Here is a 20,138-nt window from a genome sequence, read left to right on the forward strand (position 1 = left end):
ATTGCTAGTTTCATTAATATTTAATACAAGTTGAAATGCTTTGAGTTACCATTTTCCTGTTTTATGACTTTATTTGTGGAGTCGTTCTATATGTTTAAAAAAATCATAGTAAACTTGTATAGAGATGCATTTTCCCCTCTGCACAGTGCAAACCCTGCAAATGTAGTCACAGTAGCAAATATTCCTATGGACAAGAAGGTGAGGTGGGGAGATGTTAATGATTTTTAGTTCAGGAGCACAGTGTTTTATTTGTAAAGAGCAATTAATTTTTAAAAAAGTAGCGCTTAGGGAAGCTGAGGCAGGAGGATTGCGAGTTCAAAGCATGTTTCAGCAAAAATGAGGCACTAAGCAACTCAATAAAACACAAAAAGGGCTGGAGATGTGGCTCTGTGGTCCAGTGCCCCTGAATTCTTTTGGATTTGACTTGATATTAGGGTCCTTACTTACATTAACTTTTTCCCCCTTTATCAATAAGCCTCCAAGGGACACTATCTCCTCCCTTGATGCCTCCCTCTCTCCCAGAGTTAATTTCTCAACTTTCATTATCTGGTGATGTACAATTCCTAAGTTCTTATTTTCTATTCCTTAGTAGCCAGAGTTATATCCTCTTCTATTTCACCATTCAAAATGAGACCTTCTGCGGAATTTAAGTTCATATTGTACCACGACCAGTAGAATCCGTCAGCACTCCTGTGTATCCCACTTCCAAAAATCTTTTTCTTTTGTAGTGTGAGGTTGGGGTTATATTTATTTATTTCCTAATATGTACAATTTAAGGTTTATTGCATTCTCTGTCACCTAAGATGCTTAGCAATGGTCTTTGAATAGTTCTTTCTGGGGGGAGTGATGTGTAAAATATCTGAAATTTAGGTGGCTATCTTTATTCTGCAAGAATCTTAAGACTTGATTGTAAGGTTCAGGGCAATGGTAAATGATTGTGCAATTTATGTACAGCACATGGTAAAAGCATGTACCTTGCTAAGCGGGGCTCTGTGGTGGAAATTCATTCTCAAAAGAAGTACCTAATTTGTAGAGCTCTACTGCCTGCACATGAAGTTTTCTTTAGTGTGAATATTGGGGCATTTATTCCCATTAAGGTCTCATTAAGAGGGTCCTTATGGGGTCCTAAAATACATCATAAGTATTGTAATTTTCTAAGTTATCTTCATGTCTGAATGGCCATAGTGACTTGGTGCATTTTCTGGAAAACACAGACTAAAACAAAAATACACAAAACTAGATGCTACTTTAAGAGTTATCTTTCCTAGTTGGGCTTAGTGGTACATGCCTTAATCTCAGAAATTTGGGAAGTTGAGGCAGGAGGATCAAAAGTTTGAGGTCAACCTGGACAACCTAGCAAGATACCTCAAAATATAAAAAGGACTGGAGATGGAGTTCTGTAGTAGAGCATCCATGGGTTCAGTTCCCAGTTCTGAAAAAAAAAAAAAAAAAAAAAACTTTCCTCATGTACAGAATAAATTGAAAATGAGGTATGGCTTCAAAAAGAAAATATCTTTAGAAATAATACTGAGTAGATTCCCAAGAATTAAAAAGAAACAAATTCAGCACACGTCCAGGGACAATATACCACACTGGTTGAGTTCTGTTACGTAGGTCATAGCTAGACAATGAGTAGACAATCATTTCTTCTTTTTTGTACCAGGGATTGAACCCAAGGTGCTTGGCCACTGAGCCACGTCCCCAGCCCATTTTATTTTTTATTTTGAGACAGGGTCTCATTAAGTTGCTAAAGGCCTTGCTAAGTTGCTGAAGTTGGCTTGAACTCCTGATACTCCTGCTTCTGTATCTGGAATCACTGGGATTACAAGCATGTGCCACCACACCCAGCTGACAATCATTTCTATGACTCATTTGTATTTGCAGTGGGAGAACTTAAGAAAGTGTTTTTGTCTGAGTCTTATAAAACCCATGCGATGCTCTAACTCAGCATCCAGCTCCCTGAATTACACATCGTAAACACAGTAGAGAAAATCAAGTAGAAAATAATGTCTCAAAAAGTTCAAAGATAGATTTTGCTTTGAAAATTGTATTGAAATCTATAAGCATTTCTAAAAGACTAAGCAACACATTTACATAATTTATGATCACCTTTTCACATTACTCAAAAGAGCAATATTTTAATCTTTCAACTTAAATTCAAGCATTGAAAACAATTCAAAGAATTGTTTCTGACCCAAGACCATTTTAGTCAACTGAACAACTCCCAAAGTCATTAAATTCTATTTGATATAAAAATTAAGCCCCCTCCGCAACGTATACTGACAAAACTATCTTTGGTGTTACTTTACTGAGAGAGGCTAAAAGGAATTTAGAAATACGTTCCTTCTATCACTTTTTAAACAAAAGTGTATTATTTTTCCAGACATATTTCTCTGTTCAACATAATTATAACACTAAAAATCCCCCAACAATATGGGATATTAATGCTTCTACTTTGTGCTCTATTTTTCTCATCAACCTCTTCTCAGGTTAAAAGATACATATCTAACATTTAGTGTTGAGACAATATTCCATTATGTGGATGTACCACAATTTATTCAATCATTTGCCTACTGATAATCATTTAGATTATCTCTAGCTTTCCTTCAGATGTTTCAATAAATATCTGTGTACATAATTTTATTAATGAGTGCTTTCTTATAGTATAATTTCTCCAAATTAGCTGTTCACTGACAATGTGTATTCAATTTTAATACACACCCAGGTAATTTTGTAGCACTTTGTAGTTCTGCCAGCAGAACTATTTGAGTGTGTGCGTTTCCTTGCATCTTCACCAAAATGGATGCTTTCAGTGTTATGACCTTATATCAATGTTATGAAAAATGATATTATATTATGATATTATGATTATATAAATGATTATGATATTATGGCATATCTTAGAAATACTGTAGATTTGTCTCCAGACCACAATAAAGCCAGTCACATGAATGTTTTGGTTTCTCAGTGCATATATGTTATGTTTATACTATACTGTGGCCTATTAATTGTGCAATAATAGCATTATCTAAAAATGCATACATCTTAAAACATTTTCGTGCTAAACGTGCTAATGATTACCTGTTTCTTCAGTGAGTTTTAATTTTTTCACTGATGAAGAGTCTTGCCTTGAAGTCAGTGGCTGCTTACTGATCACAGTAGTGGGTGTTGAAGGCTAAGGTATCTGTAGGAATTTTGGTCTTGTTGAGTTGCTTAGGGCCTTGCTAGGTTGCTGAGGCTGATTTTGAACTTGCAATACTCCTGCTTCAGCCTCCCAAGTCACTGTAATACTTGCGGGTGAGTACCACTACGCCTGGCAGGAATTTCTTAAGATTAAAATAAAGTTTTCTACGTCAACTAACTCTTCCTATCATGAAAGATTTCTGTTACATGTGATGCTGTTTGATGTTTACCCACAGAACTTGGGAGTCAAAATCAGAGTCAATCCTCTGAGATCCTGCCACTGGCTTCATCAATTAAATTTATGTAATATTCAAAATCCATTGTATTTTCATTGTTCACAGCATTTTCACCAGGAGTGGATTTCACCTCAGGAAACCACTTCGCTCTTCTACAAGAAGCAACTTTTCATGTGTTAAGTTTTACCATAAGATTGCAGCAATTCAGTCACTTTTTTTGGTTCCACTTCTAATTCTCTATTTTTTGCTATACCTGCAGTTATTTCCACCACTGGAGTCTTGAACCACTGTCATTCACGAGGGTTGGAATCCACTTCTAAACTCCTACTGATGTTGACATTTGATCTCTTATCACAAATGTTCTTAATGACATCTAGAATGGTGAAGCCTTTCTAGAAGACTCTCAATTTACTTTGCCCAGTCCAAATCTATCAGACAAATCACTACCTACAGAAGCTATAGGCTTTACAAAATGTGTTTCTTAAATAATAAGTCTTGAGAGTCAAAACTACTCCTTGAGGGCTGCGGTTGTAACTCAGTTTTAAGAGTGCTTGCTTAACATGTGTGAGGCACTGGGTTGGATTCTCAGCACCGCATATAAACAAACAAACAAACAAACAAAAAACAAAAAACTATTCCTTGATTCATGGTTAGCAGAATTAATGTAGTGTTAGCAGGCATGAAAATGACATTAATCTTGCTCTTAAGTGATTAGGTGCATTGTCAATAGTAGCAATATTTTGAAGACTGTTTTTTTTCCAGACCAGCAAATCTCAAAAGTGGGATTAAAATATTCAGTATATCATCTTTTAAGCAGATGTGCTGTAGTCAGTCTTCATTGTTCCATTTTATAGCGCATAGGCAGAGTAGATTTGGTATAATTTTATTATTTTTTGTTGATTTGGTATAATTTTTAAGGGTTTCATCAAGGATTTTCAGAAGAGTAAATGAGCACTGGTTTCAATTTAAAGCTGCCAGTTGCATTATCTTCTAACAAGAAAATCAGCCCGGGCTTTGAGGACAAGCATTGATTTCTCCTCTCTTGCTTTCAAAGTCCTAGATGAAATCTTTTTTCCAATATAAGGCTATTTTATCAACACTGCAAATCTGCCTAGTGAAGCCACCTTCATCAGTCTTGGCAAAATCTTCTGGATAACTCACTGCAGTTTCTATTATCAGCATTTGTTGCTGATGGCTTCCTTCCTTAAAGTTCACAGGGCAACCTCTGCTAGTTTCAAACTTTTCTTTTGCAGCTTTCTCATCTCTCTGAGCCTTCAAGAAAATTGAAGTCTGGGCCTTGTTCCAGATTAGGTTTTGGTTTAAGGAAATGTGGCTGGTTTGATCTTCTACTCAGAATAATAACTTTTTCCGTGTCAGCAAGAAGGTTGTTTTACTTTCTTAAAATTCATGTGTTCACTGGAGTAGCACTTTTTGGTTCGGTGAATAGAGAGCCCTTGAGGAGAGGGAGAGAGACAGGGGAATAGCCTTGGTAGAGCAGTCAGAATAAATGCATTTGTTAAGTTTGCAGTCTTATATGGGTGTAGTTTTAAGTATCCCAAAACAATAACAGTAACATCAAAGACACTAATCACAATGATATAAATTATGATTATGAGAATTGCTAAAATGTGAGATGAAGTGAGCATAAATCATTAGAAAGCAAATACACTTACCACAAAACTTCAGTTTATAAAAAGCACACTATTTGCAAAGTGGTAAAGTGGTATCTGCTTTTTTCCCTTAACATTCTATTAACCACTAATAAGGATGAACATACTTTATGACGGTTAATTTTTTCCAATGTCCTGTTTTGGGAAATACCTATTCAGTTTGACCCTTCTCCAAAAAATTCAAGTTACTTTGTATATAGGAACACTGACATATTTCCTATCACCATAAAGTATTTCTTTTGGTCTACTTTTAACTTTGACTATGATTTCCTGTCATATGACATTCTTTTTTTTGTTTAGTGAAATATGTCTGCCTGGGTTTATAAACCTGTTAAAACATAATTCCTGCCCTAAATTTGTATAAGGCATTTCTTTAAATGTGTATCTTTGTATCATTTCTATTGCTGAGACCAACATGAGAAATTTCTGCAAACTTTTAAGAAACTTAAAAAAAAAAAAAAGTGGGGGACCAAAAATGGAGGATGAAGGTGACTGTCTCAGTGCTAGTTAAGAAAAATTCTACATTTCAGAAAATGAGACTTGCAGTAGTACTGTGAAATCTTACAACCAAATTCTCATAAAACAGAATTAAACAATGTATTTTGAGTTCTCATTTCATATACATATGGATAATGAAATTTTACATAAGCATATTCCTTTATACCTATATATACATTTTGGCTATTTTTTAAAAAATATTTTTTAGTTGTTGATGAACATTTATTTATTATGGTGCCAAGAATCAAACCCAGTGGCCTCACACAAGCCAGGAAAGCGCTCTACAACTGAGCCACAACCTCCGCCCCATTTCAACTATTTTTATTCCCGTCTTTTTTTTCCTTCTTTTTCTTCTTCTTCTTCTTTTTTTTCTTTCTAATATTTAACCCAGAACCTTACACATTCAAGGCAAGTGTTCTACCATTAAGCTACATTCCCAGCCCTCTGGTCTTTTTTTTTTTTTTTTTTAATGTATTTTATTTTAGTTGTAGATGGACACAATACTTTTACTTATTTTTTATGTGTTGCTGAGGATCAAACCCAGTGCCTCACACATGCTAGACAAGCACTTGAGTGCTGAGTCACAACCCCAGGCCCCTCCTATTTTTCTAGATAAATGCTTTCCTATTAGGTGGAAACAACTGTAAGAAAAGAAGAAAAGAGTATCTGAGAAGGTTATTCAATCCTCCCTACATTAACCACATGTAAATACAGAAATTCTCCATTTTAAAATGTCACATATTTAAAGTCAACTAAATTGGCAGAAATATTACTTAAAACAATAGCATGCCAAAATAAGTCACTGCATGATTGTTTATTTAAAATATTATGACTCTGGATGTAAATACATATGGGCTTACATAATTTATGGTTATTCATATAAACCCTCAATTAAAATACTATTAATAGCTCATCCCCAATGCCTTTTGTTCTAATAAGCACAATAGTAAATTTTCTATCTCATTGAAAGTGTTTATAGCCTTTTGAATCTTGATTTGTGAAGAAATTACTGAAAAATAACTTATGCTTAACTACACCAAACAATAATATTGGTTTGCGATGCTGTCACAGATTTCTCCATGACAAAATAGTAATATATTGTTATTGCACAATTTATAGGTACAGGTTTATAAACTCTCACTACATAATGACAGTGTTTTCACTGCAACTTGCTCAATACATTTAAAATTATGAAATACAATTTACAAAATCTTTAACAATATACTTTTATGATAAAAGTATCCTGAGGATATTACAAAATTCATTTTACCAGCCCTTCATTTCTTTGCTTTGACAGTTTAATTTCCAAGATAATAGTTGTCCATATCTCATTACATAAAAATGCTCTTAATTTATAGTTCCTATTGAACAAAATAAATTCAAGCTAAATATTTATTATACAGTTTCTCTTAAACACATAGTCCCCTTTGCATCCAGTCTCATTGGTTAAAATCAAGTATTTATCAAGTTCTCTATAATTCTGAATCAGAAAAGGTATCACATGAAACAGAGAAAGCATACTTAAGTTAAAGTATTGTGCATTTTAAATATTTTGGTCATATTTTATAATAAAATAATATATTTTGGCAAAAATAATAAAATATAATGTTTAGTTTATTTTCTATTAATAATAGGTCTGGAGGGTATTTTACATTTGTAAATACTAATTTGACTCTTTTCACATTTATTTCTAAAAACACTGCTATAACGTTTTCAGAATATTGAGACTAAAAAGCACCTAAAAAATAAGAAATAAAGATAAAATTTAAGTAAAACTTCTGTAGATGCTCAAATATCTTCTGACAAATTGATAAATTTTTAAGTATTTTACATGTGCCAACACAGAATCTTTATTGCCTACTAAGACTTACTTGGCTATGTAATCTTTAAAATAATCTTGGAAGTTATCTGGAAATTTATTTGAAAATTAGAATGGAATTTAAAAAAATTTTTTAAATGAAAAGTTGCAAAAAAAAGTTGTTATTCTGGTGGCAGTTGTTGTTATGGCACAAAACACAGGAAAAGACATGTAGTTTTTGCTTATATATATACAAAGGAAGTTCAAATAAGATGTGTAAGATATATATATATATACACATACACATACACACACATATATATGTACACACAAATACATTTACATACACACAATTTGGGCTTTAGAGGGGTAACTGATGAAAACTTCACATAATGAATCATTTGGCTTATTTATCATTTATGTTCCAATGACAGTTTTAAAGGAATAAAATGTTATTTAGTTGTTAACTCAAATACCAATCTATCACTAAGAAGAAAAGAGTTTGAGATGTACATGTCTGATAAAGGAACTAAGAGTGTGGTTCATTAAGTGATGAGTTATTGTGTGCAACTGCCATTACTTAAAGGGTATTTTTACTCTCAAAGAAATTTATGCAGAGATATCTGCAGAAGAGTCAATCAACAATAAGAAAACAAAACTCCTTTAACACTATGACATATTCACTACACCATACTATAAATATGTATTATGACAGCATTACTTACATATTCTATCTACTTTAGGCAATATAATCTAATTCTGAATGATTCTGTTAATTTTTAAGGCATCAGTGCATCAAGGGCAAAGCTCCATAAAATAAACATGAAAACAATAAAGCATTAGCTTATTTGTGGTATAGAGAATGATTACTGTACATGACATCTATTGGCAACTTCCATCAAATAGGTAATAAATTATACACCTTTTTTTGAAAAATATTACAGCATAAATTTCACATCATTTTTTAACACTTCATTTAAAGGGCTAAACTGATCTGGCAATATCCTCATTTTCATTGTTCCATCAGCGCCACAAGAGAAAATGTGATTTGCTGGTCCTGTCTCAATTTGCATCACTCCGGTTCCAATATTTCTAAAAATGGACTGCCGAGCATGTTCATTGATAAAAGTGTGGAGAAGGCTGAAAGTAGAAAGACTCCAAATCTGTAAAACATTAAGAACAAAATGAAAATTGGGTTGATAATTACCTTAAGAATCCTAATGAAAATTTCAGGTCTGTCTTCCTTTCCAGATAAAGAATTTCTAAAATGAAGGTGGAGAAAATCCATGTAGCCATAAAATCATAGCACTTTGAAAAATTTATTTTTAGTTGTAGACAGACAGAATACCTTTATTTTATTTATTTATTGGTTCTGAGACTTGAACCCAGTGCCTCACACATGCTAGGCAAGTGCTCCACCACTGAGCCACATCCCCAGCTCCAAGATAATAGCACTTTGATTTAGTATAAGACATTACTATTTACCAACTGCTTCATGTTATTAAATACTTAAAAACCCATCCAATAAATAAATATTATTAACTTGCTTTAGAGATGAGAAAACCTAGGTATATGAAGGTTAAGTGTACAAAGCCACAGAAACTTTTAATATTCCAGAGATGCAAATCAGTTTTCTATCCCTCAGCAGAGCTTTTGCTCTGCAGATGTATAGTGGAATAGTTCCATTTTTGTACTACTGAGTACCTTGGGATCACAACAGCTGAAAAGAGGAAAACACCAAAAAGCCATGGCAAGCTATGCTTTAACTACAAGACAAAAATCAGTTCTTAAAACTTTAGAATACTTACTGTGATTTTCTTTTTTTAGCCCATATCAAAATAAATATTTATTTCTAAAGCAAATTATAAGTACCTTCACTTATGTGAAGGACTTACATAGTGTTAGAACTTCTATTTTAGATTTAGGGAAACTAATTTATATCCTGATTTTATTTAGAAAAAAAATTAAAGAAATTGGTTAATTCATACTATTCTATACATGAATTTATTAAATTATGGTTTCTAAATACAATTTACATTTTCAATTTTTTACTCTTCTACAGCTCTAGTTTTTTTTTTTTTAGCAGTTTTAACAAAGAAGTCCATCTTATTGCACTAAATATGCTAATTGCTTAATGAATTCTAAAACACCAGACCCCTCAAGTCTAGGGTTGCTGACCACTAAAATAACATGGAGACTAGTCTACACTGATTTATGCATTTCCAAATGAGGCCACAGGACCCTCCAAAAAAAAAACCAGTTTAAGTATGCACATTCCTGAACCTTGAACTTCACAACTATTTCTGCAATTTGCACTTTTAATAAAGTTCCTTAACATTTTTAACAAGACTGTTTAACATTTTAAACAACATAAGTGTAAACACAACAGAGTTAGAAAAGGACAGGTAGGCACAGGGCTTATCCAGGTACATTCAGAATTCTTCATTCAGGATTGAGTGGTTGGATACTGTTATGTTTAAAAAAATGGGACTAATGTGGTATAAAAGAAAATGTCAGTATATTACTCAGTACCTAAAAATTGAATTAAATTATATAACTCAGAATATGGAGGCAAGACTAGTTCTAATGTCTGAGATATGTTTATCTTCATAGAAAAGTTACTTCATAAGCATGGTTAAGCATATTTTAAGGCAATTAAAAAAAAAGAAAAATTTCAAATGTAATTTCATTTATCAAAGGATTTCTTAAAAAGCAATTAGCATTGTTGAAATACTACTACTATTACTTGAGACAGGTACTGTAAAATGATTAAAGACCTAAGCTTTCTCAAAAATTTTTTTTCATTTTGTAGATTCTGTGGTATCAATCATGTTTACCTTTATATTGCCTTCTGCAGATCCTGTAACGAAGTATTCTTCAGTTGGATCAATAGCAATGGCTTTAACAGGGGAATCATGGCTCTGAAAAAGCTGCCTTTGTTGTCGTTGGTGAAGGTCAAATACACATGTGAAACCTTTTCTGCCACCTGATATTAGTAGCTGATGTTTGGGAGCATATGCTAAAACTGTGGCTCCACTATCATGGCAAGTAAAAGCTGAAAGTTAAAAGAAAAAATGTTAAACCCATTTAGTAATATGGCTAAGTACGGCCAAGATGGAATAATAGACCAGGTTTGTTTTCCTGCCTGAAACAATTTAAAAGCCAAATGAAATATAGGGGAAAAATGATTTGAGAGATTGGACATCACTGGGCATTCCCATTCCTGAATGATGGGAAACAAGTCATAAAACTGCCCCAGCTTATTTCCTAGAAAAAGTTTTCTGGCCATGGCATGATGAGGGGGAACCTAAGTTGAGCTGGGTTTCATACCAGTCATAGTGGATGAATAGTACTCTACCATAAACGTATTAACAGTTTCCTCTCGGACAGCTTTGTTATTTCCAATTTTCATCTATTATAAGTAAAGCTGCTAAGAACGTTAATGTACAAGACTTTTAACAGACATGCATTTTCATTTCTCTTGGGTATATATCTAACAATATACACAGCTGGGACATGCTAGGTGTCTTTAACTTTATTATAAACTGCCTACCAGTTTTCCCAAGTGGTTGTTTCCCATTACATACTTCTATCAGTAACATGAAAGGGTTCCAGTTTCTCTACCTCCTCATCAACACTTAACATTAATTAATTAATTTTGGCCATTTTGGTGTATAGAGCAGCATCTTACAGCAAATTTAGCATGCATTTCCTAGATGATTATTCATGCTGATCATCTTTTCATACGCTTATTTGCCATTCAAATATTGAGAAGAAGGTAATTTGTGTATTTAGTGTTGTATCTAAAAACTCATCATCAAAAAATAAGTTAAAAAATAAATAAAAACTCACCATCAAACTCAAAGTGTTTGCATTTTACATGTAAGTCCTATGATCCACTTTGAACTATTTTGTGAAATGTGAGGTCTCTACCTAGGTTCATTTTTTTTTTTTTAAACACATCAACATTCAATTGTTCTAACACTACTTGTTGAAGGTATTATCCTTTTTTTCATTAAGTTGCCTTCGTGCTTTCATCAAAGGTCTGTCTACTATGTACGTATGAGTGTCTATCTGTTCCATGATCTAAGTAACTATTTTTTAAAAAATACGTATTTTTAATTGTCAATGAACTAATGTGGTGCTGAGAATCGAACCCAGAGACTCATATATGCCAGGTAAGCATTCTACCACTGAGCTACAACCCTAGCCCTAAGTAATTATTTTTAAGCCAATACCACAGTGTCTTGATGATTGTAGCTTTACAGTAAATCTTGAAATCAGGTAGTGTGAGTCCTCCAAGTCTGTTTTTCTTCAGTATTTGGGTGTTTTTTTTTTTTTTTTTTTCATATGAACTTCACAACAGTTAGTTGGTATCTGTAAGAGTCTGCTATCAGTTTCTTGGTATTGATAAAGGAGAATTTGAACATGGTTGTATTGAATTTATAAAGTTGGGAAGAAACAACATCTTAATAATACTGAGTCTTCAAATCTGTAAAACTAAAGTCTCTCTCCATTAATGTAGATCTTTTTTGATTTCCTTTTTTAAAAAATTAAAAAAAATTTTTACAGACTGCATTTTGATACATTATACACAAATGGAGTACATCATTTCGTTTCTATGGTTGTACACGTTGTAGATTCATACCATTTGTGTAATCATACATATACATAAGGTAGTGATGTCTGTCTCATTCCATCATTTTTCGTACCTGCGCCTCTCATTTCCCTCTACGTAATCTAAAGTTCCTCCATTCTTCTCTCATCCCCGCACCCCCATTGTATATCATCATCCACGTATCAGGGAAAATGGTTGGCCTCTGGTTTTTTGGGATTGGCTTATTTCACTTAGCATAATATTCTCCAATTCCATCCATTTATCCGTAAATGTCATAATACTATTATTCTTTATGGTTGAATAATATTCCATTGTGTATATAATCTTTGATTTCTTTAATCATTTTTATAGTTTCTTGTGTACAGACCCTGTATATATTATTAGATTTATGTCTCAGTTCCTCCTTATTTTGGGTGTAATTATGAATGGTAATGTTTTTAAAATTTCACACTGCATTTGTTCATTATTGGTACATAGGAAAGCAACTACCTTTAGTATAGTATATTCATCTTGTATTGTGACCTTGTTATATTCCCACATTAGTTCTAGAAGTTTCTTTTGTAGATTGAGATTTTCTACACAATCATGATGTCTATAAAGTGTTACCTTTCCCTTCCAATCCATATACCTTTTATTTCTCTTGTGTTACTGTTAAGACTTTCCATACAATGCTGAATAGGAGTGGAAAGAGGGGACATAATACTAGGTATAACTGATGTTCAGAATAATGACCTGTGGCTATCAGATTCTAAATAAGGACATACACTTTTTATATTATCTATATCCAACTTTCCTTCAACAAGGTATTAGGTAGATTTAATTAATTATGTGTATCTTTTTGTTTCCAAATCCTGCCATCATGGGCAAAATAAACCTTAAAAGTTGAAAAATACATGTGTTATTAAAAATAAATCTATTAAATCATTTTTAGTTTATAAATTTCTTAAATTCAAAAATTTATGAAAGGTTTTAAAACTTACCATGGACTAAACTATTGGCAGGTGCTACGAGAGTATCCCACAAACATATGTTTCTGGAAAAAAAAGATTACTTTTTGAATGACATAGAAAGTTAACAGAATAAAAAATAAGTATGTCTCATGTAATAAAATAACATCTGACTCCCTCAAAAAAGGTCCTTAAATTTATAAAAGTACCAAACACAAGTAACCAACAAATTTACCTGATGTTTTATAAAACCTCTAAAAACTAACATTTTATAAAACTGTGTAACTTTAGCTTAACATGTCCTTACAATAAATACATATAGAATATAGAATATAGAAACTACTTTAACAGCTGAAATGACATAGACAAATGGAAAAAGACACTGAACTTCCTTGAGCACAAAGAAAAACTTCCTTCTGATATAAAGAGGCACCAATATATGCAAGGAATTTCTATGCAAGATGGGCTGAAGATTGCATAGTTCTAAAATCCAGTTTCTAGTGCAAACTGAGGCCTTACAGATAAATATAAAAAGCTCAGTAACTTCAGCCTTGACCTCAGAATTCAGTTGTTCTAAGTAAGAAGGAGGGAATTTAGTTTTTTGCAGGGGCAGGGTGGAGGGAAGTTGGCTGCTATGAATTAGGATACTGGAAAACTAAGTCTTTTAGAATGTCTTGTTTTCTTGCTGTGAAAGTGATATCTATCTACCTAACAGATCATGTGGATTAACTAAGTTAACTAAATGACATGACCAATAAATAATGACTCCATTTTTGTCTCAAGCTTTTTAAATACATAGGAAATAATGCAAAGAAATGTTCATTTTACTAATAACCAAATGCTTTTCTCCCTAACTTTACAAGTAGGACACTAAAAATATTCTAAGTAATATCTTTTTAATAAAAATACCTAAAGGCATAATTATTTTTGAGATGCAAGGATATAGAACAATAAAAAAATCAGCTATATATATACATTTCAGTTTCAGCTATCAACTCTTACCGATTGTCAGTTGAAAGACCAGCTGTAGCTATCAGAGAGGAGGAACTAACGAAGACAAAATCATTGGCTGTTTTGTTATGACACTGCCAAGTCTGGAATGGTTATAAACAATAAATGTTACTGTTGTCACTAAAAATTTCATAACCAGGTAGATGTATTATTCAATAAGTGATCATGTAGTTTACAGCTTTCTTAAATCTTTTGTGCCTTTTTATCCTCTGAACTTCAGAAAAGTTGTAAAAGTAGCACAAAGAACTTTCATATATCCTTCACCCAGATTCAGCAATTTTAAACATTTTATCACATTTGCTTTACCTTTATTTATTTATTTATTTATTTTTCTCTCTCTCTCTTTTTTTTTTTTTGGGTGCTGGGGATCAAACACTAAGGCCTTATACATGCCAAGCAAGTGCACCACTACTGAGTTACACCCTCTAGCCCTTCTACTCTGAGCTACATCATATGTCCAAGTGCTTCACTTTTGTTTCACCAAAACTTCTAAGTTAAACATAAGGAGATTAAACTTCAAATATTTCCTCTGGTATATTTAGTGAAATTTTCTGTCTTAGGAAAAGACAGAAACCAGGATTTTAGATTAGCTTTGACTTACCTTTGTTAAACTGATATGTTTTTCAGAAATATTTAAACTTAGAAGAAACTGTTCAAATCTATGAATAAAAATGACTAAACCACCAAAATTAGAAAATTTATAGTAGTTCTCAACATTCTATCAAATAGTAACAATAAATTATGGAAGTTAATCAATTAAAAAAAAGGCAGACTCTTTAAGAAGCAAAATTTTTATGTTTAAATTTGTTGGCTTAGTAAAAATATAAAGGAAAAAAAAACCCTAATGTTCTTTTAATGTATCCTAACCAACCCTCACTTGCTTGCTTTCACTTAGTATTATATTACAGCATTTAACTTTGGATCAATTACTGGAATCATAACTATATTCTTAACTTCTTTCAGATAGGTATTGCTTACTTCTGTAAAGGGCTTTACTGAAGAATATAGTAAATATAAACACAGTGTTCTTTGAAGCCACAGAAGGTTAAGTCTACATAGCATTGAATAGAGATATTTTAATATTTTGTTTAAAAAGAGATAGACGAATGGGCTGTGGGTATTGTTCAGTAGCAGAGCACTAGTCTAGTATGTATGAGACCTGTGTTTATTTCCCACGCCACCCGGGGGAAAAAAAAAAAAGGGTGGAGGGGAGATAGAAAAACAAGTAAATAATAAAACAAGTTACAAAATAACCTTTCTACTTTGTTCCTAGAGAAGCTAAATGCAGGAAAAAAATCAGATGCACTGATCTGTCAATCATTCTATGTAGTATGAAACTGCCGCTTAATGAGGTTAGAAAAGGGTTCCAATAATCTATACATTGCATGGGTCTCTGGAGGTATCATGTTGGTTGTATACATATTAACTCAAATTAACAGAGACTAAGGATTTTTATGTTTCACAGAATAATTTTCACAAATAAAAGGTCAGGAGCCTACATAAAGTGACTTGAGGACATAACACTGAACAGATTTTATTTATTCACTTGAATATTTCTTGTCTCAAATATATTCTTGTTTTCTTTAAAATTCAAATTTATTATATAGGTAGGAAGTCTTGGCTTACCAGGTATGGCTTAGGCATGCTTCCAGTAACAGGACAACATTTCCAGTTTGTTTGATACAAACTTAAATATCCGTCAGCATCAACTATTCCAAACTTAGAGAAAAAAATATTTAAATTTTTTAAAATGTTTAGTACAAAAGCACAGATTTATACTTATCTTCATTGTGACAGTCATTTTGCTTAAATAGTAAACTGAAATATTGTTCAAACTTTAACTTCACCTATTCATGGACAAAATGACTCAAAAGTATCATTTTAGCTCCTGTTTAAAACATATGCCAGGGTAGACAGAAAGGAAACAAACATCAGATATCCATTTAATTACAGTAATCTAAAGCATCATCTGTATATTTTCTATAAATACTCCAAAAAAGAGAATATTACATTAATACATTAAACTTATATATGGCCACGTTTTATCACATGTAAGATGGAAAACTTTTCTGAACAGGACCAAATAAGGGCTTTCAGAAACATAAAACAAGAAAGACACGTAAGAGTAGAAAGTAAAATAAGGATTGTCACAGTAATAGAATTCTACTATGGGAGCTTGAGAGTAATTTTAATTGGGAAGACATTAACATAATTCAATAAGGGAGTATGTAAAGATCTTCTAGAATGAGTAAGACAGCTAAAATATTTTTTCTTTTGATTCTAAAAATAGTGTATGCTTACGTGAGGTGTATAAATAAAACAAATGTTTATTTTGGACACTTGTCCTCTCTTTTCTTCCATATCCAATGCCTACTTCAACCATTTGATGCTATTTCCTTTAAGATTTCTTTCTATGAATATTCAAACATTTATATACAGCATTTTTTTAAACAAAAATGGGATTGTAATATATAATTCCATTGTTACATTTTCATTTATTACATTTCCATATCAAGACATAAATCTAGCTGTGTACTTTTCCCTTACAGTTTACAATTTAGTCTATTATAAAAAGTGCTGTTTTAAACATTTTATACATATATGCCTTTTCATAATTATGTAGGACAGTTATTTAGAAATGGGAAAGCTTGGTCAAAGACTGTCATTTAAAATTGATAGATGAAGGCAAAATTAAATTCTAAGTGGAAATATGAATTTACACCTTTTTTTAAAAATTAATGCTGGATTAAAATTTGAAACATTTGTGGGCTGGGGATATAGCTCAGTTGATAGAGTGCTTGCCCTGCAAGCACAAGGCCCTGGGTTCAATCCCGAGCACCGCAAAAAAAAAAAAAAGAAACATTTGTTAATTTTATTTGATTTACTGATTTATTTTGGGGGAACTGGGGATTGAACTCAGGGGCACTTGACCACTGAGACACATCCCCAACCCTATATTTGTATTTTGTTTAGAGACAGGGTCTGAGTTGCTTAGTGCCTCACTTTTGCTGAGGCTGGCTTTGGACTCAAGATCCTCTTGCCTTAACCTCCCAAGACACTGGGATTATAGACCTGTACCACCATGCCTGGCTTGTCCATTTTATCAGGAAAAAAACTTTGATTTTAATTTGCAGTTCAATTATTAGTGAAGGTTATTGACTATGCACAGACTCTTCAAAAATTATTCCTATTCTTAGTCTATTACTCTATTAAATTATTGGTCCATTAAAAATTATTAGGGCTAACATTAGTAATATTAACCCACAGTTTCTACTGGTATTTTTCCAAGATTCATATTTCTTGCTTATTCAGTTTTCTGAAGTAGATCTAGGTATGTTCTTCAGAAAGGGGACACGTGTATTATGTCATTGACTTAATAGTTTGGATGGGTATCAATAATGCTCTACTGTCAAATTAATCTTTGAGTGAGCTGATACCATTAGTTTGAAAGGTGGAGGTTGTAAGTAACCATTTATGTCCCCCACTCCTTCTTATGGAGCTTATAGTATTTTTCTTTATCCTTCAAATAAAAAATACCCAGCAACAAAACAACCAGGATGTATGTGAATATATGTTATTTTTCAATACTTCTACATAGTACTTGGCAGGTTCTTTATCTATTCTTTGGAGAATTATTCTTTATTTCTTTGAATATTGCTTCTCTTTCATTATTTTGTTTTTTTTTCTTCTTTTAGAACGTTTTCTGAGATATTTTTATCATAGAATAATTTCTTACTTTGTGCTTCCCAATCATAACATGATTTTTAACTATTTCTGTTCTGCTATTCAGTACTTCCAATGAACTGCTTTTTTCCTTTTATAAACAGTTTTCAATTTATCCCATTTATCAACGTTTATAGCATCTCAGTTCTCAGTGGCTAAGCTATGAAACCAACTTAGGTAAAGATGAATGGAAAAAGAAAATGTGGTATATATACACAATGGAATATTACTTGGTCATAAAGAATAAAATTATGGCATTTGTGCTGGTAATGGATGGAACTGGAGACTATCATAATAAATGAAATTAGCCAATCCCCAAAAAACCAAAGGCCAAATGTTCTCTCTCATATGTGGATGCTAACACACAATAAGTGGGGGAGTTCCTTGGATTAGACAAAGGGACATGCAGAAAAGGGAGAGGGGAGGGGAATAGGAAACACAGTAGAATGAATGAGACGTTACTTTCCTATGTTCATGTATAAATACACAACCAGTGTAACTCCACATCGTGTACGACCCACAAGAATGGGAAGTTATACTCCATGTATGTATAATATGTCAAAATAAACTCTACTGTCATGTATATCTAAAAAAAATAAAAAAGAAAAGAAAAAAAGTACTGCTTTAAATATTCTTATACATAATACCTTATTAGGTTCAGTTCACTCACTGAACACAATTTTTGGGAATCATGTTTTTAACTTCCAAGAACTCTTTCCTGTTCTCCTACTGTCTTTGTTGACTTTGGTTGTCTATTTCTATTTGCAGTTGATAATCAAATGGGAAGAGGATGCTTAGTTATTGTACTATTGGGATCCATCAGGGAAGTGAATGTACAGTAAATTCTCTGACGGTTGAGCCTTAAAATAGCCCGTGTAGAAGCCTATAATGAGTGTTAAAGATGAAAAATAAAATTTTGGAAGATATTGAATATCATGCTAAAAAATTTGACATGAGGTGCCTTGAAGTGTTCTTGAAAAAATATGATCTTACCTATCCCTTTAGTTAGGTAACTATACTGCTTGTTATATAATTTTGTTGACAAGATGATTCATTAAACAGATAAGTGTTGTGATATAGAGACTATTAGGAACAATGTAGTATTTAAAAATTTTTTTTGTTGTTGTTGTAGATGGACAGAATACCTTTATTTGTTTATTTTTATGTGGTGCTAAGGATCGAACCCAGTGCCTCACACATGCTAGGCAAGTGTTCTGCACCTGAGCTACAGACCCAGCACCAGGAACAATGTAGTATTGACAACAAATTGGAAAATTATGAATATATAAAGGATATTAATAAGGAACACAACTGAGAATACAGATTGAGCGTGCCTTATCAAAAATGCTTGGGACCAGAAGTGTTTCAGATTTTGGAATATTTGCATAGACTATACTGTTTGAGCATCCTTAATTTGAAAATCTGACATCCAAAATGCTCCTAAATCCAAAACTTTACGAGCACCCTAAAGTGCTCAAAAGTACTTTCATAGCATTTCAGATTTTGGATTTTCAGATTAGGAATGCTCATTTGATGCTAAATAAGTTTCAGTGTTAGGAACATTTCAGATTTCAGATTAGCAATGCTTAACTGATACAAATTCTACAGGCTTCTACATTACATCTTAACTTCCCATTAAGGAACAAAGAATGTTGCTAACTGGCATTAAAAAATAAGCTCTTAAAATCTGGTTTCATAACTAAATTAAACAATATTGACTTTTATAAAATGGAAATAAAAGCTGTGTGACAAACAATAGACAAAAAAGGTTGCAGCATATAATTAAACAAGCAACATGTGAGGAGGGTTAAAGATTGAGAGATTGAGGGGAAAGACAAGCAGATATACTATCAGCTAGGGTTTACGTGAATAAATTTCAGTGGTTCATGTCCCACAAGACAAAGAACATTACTTTTTAATGATTGTTTAAAGTGCAAGTGAGATGTGAGGAGCAGAGAAGCAATTTGAAGAAAGTGGAGAATATGGAAAATGAAGGTAAGTGATGTTCTAGAGCAGGCAGGGCCAGCAAACTTTCTTAAATGGTTATACAATAAATATTTTAGCTTGCCCACTATAAGGTTTTTGTCCTCCTGAACTCTGCTGTTATAGTGGAAAATAGCCAAAGAAAACAAACAATGGTTGGATTAACTGTGACAAGACTATTTATTAAACAGATGGCTAGATCAGTTTCCGAGTACCTTGGTTCTAGAGCAGTGTTTCTTAAATCTTTAGTAAGTATACAAATCACAAGAGTATCTAGTTAAAATGCAGATGGTGATTCAGCAGATCTAAAAAGGAGTCCATAAAATTACTTCTACCAAATTCCCAAATGTGACTTGCTACTTGGTGCTAAATCATATTTGGAGTAGATTACAGGGGATAAAGAAATCAACATTTAATAATAAAAAAATGTGTAATATAAGATGGGCCTATAATCATTTGATCCTAAAGCAA

The 20,138-nt window shown here is 32.5% G+C and overlaps 1 protein-coding gene across 5 annotated transcripts in view; it reads right to left on the reverse strand.

Moving 5' to 3' along the window:
• Window positions 1-6,386: 6,386 nt before the first annotated feature.
• Window positions 6,387-20,138, reverse strand: part of Dmxl1 (Dmx like 1) — a 160,205-nt gene continuing 146,453 nt past the window's right edge. For all 5 annotated transcript variants that reach the window (XM_047554855.1, XM_047554854.1, XM_047554853.1 and 2 more), the window contains 5 exons: window positions 15,588-15,680; window positions 13,953-14,044; window positions 12,984-13,036; window positions 10,223-10,440; window positions 6,387-8,548 (listed from right to left, as the gene is read on the reverse strand). In XM_047554855.1, coding sequence (XP_047410811.1) covers window positions 8,324-8,548; window positions 10,223-10,440; window positions 12,984-13,036; window positions 13,953-14,044; window positions 15,588-15,680 — 681 coding nt within the window. In that variant the 3' untranslated portion in view covers window positions 6,387-8,323. The remainder of the gene's footprint in view (window positions 8,549-10,222; window positions 10,441-12,983; window positions 13,037-13,952; window positions 14,045-15,587; window positions 15,681-20,138) is intronic.

The sequence above is a fragment of the Sciurus carolinensis genome, chromosome 6, assembly GCF_902686445.1.
Source record: "Sciurus carolinensis chromosome 6, mSciCar1.2, whole genome shotgun sequence".
In the NCBI taxonomy this organism is placed as follows: Eukaryota; Metazoa; Chordata; class Mammalia; order Rodentia; family Sciuridae; genus Sciurus; species Sciurus carolinensis.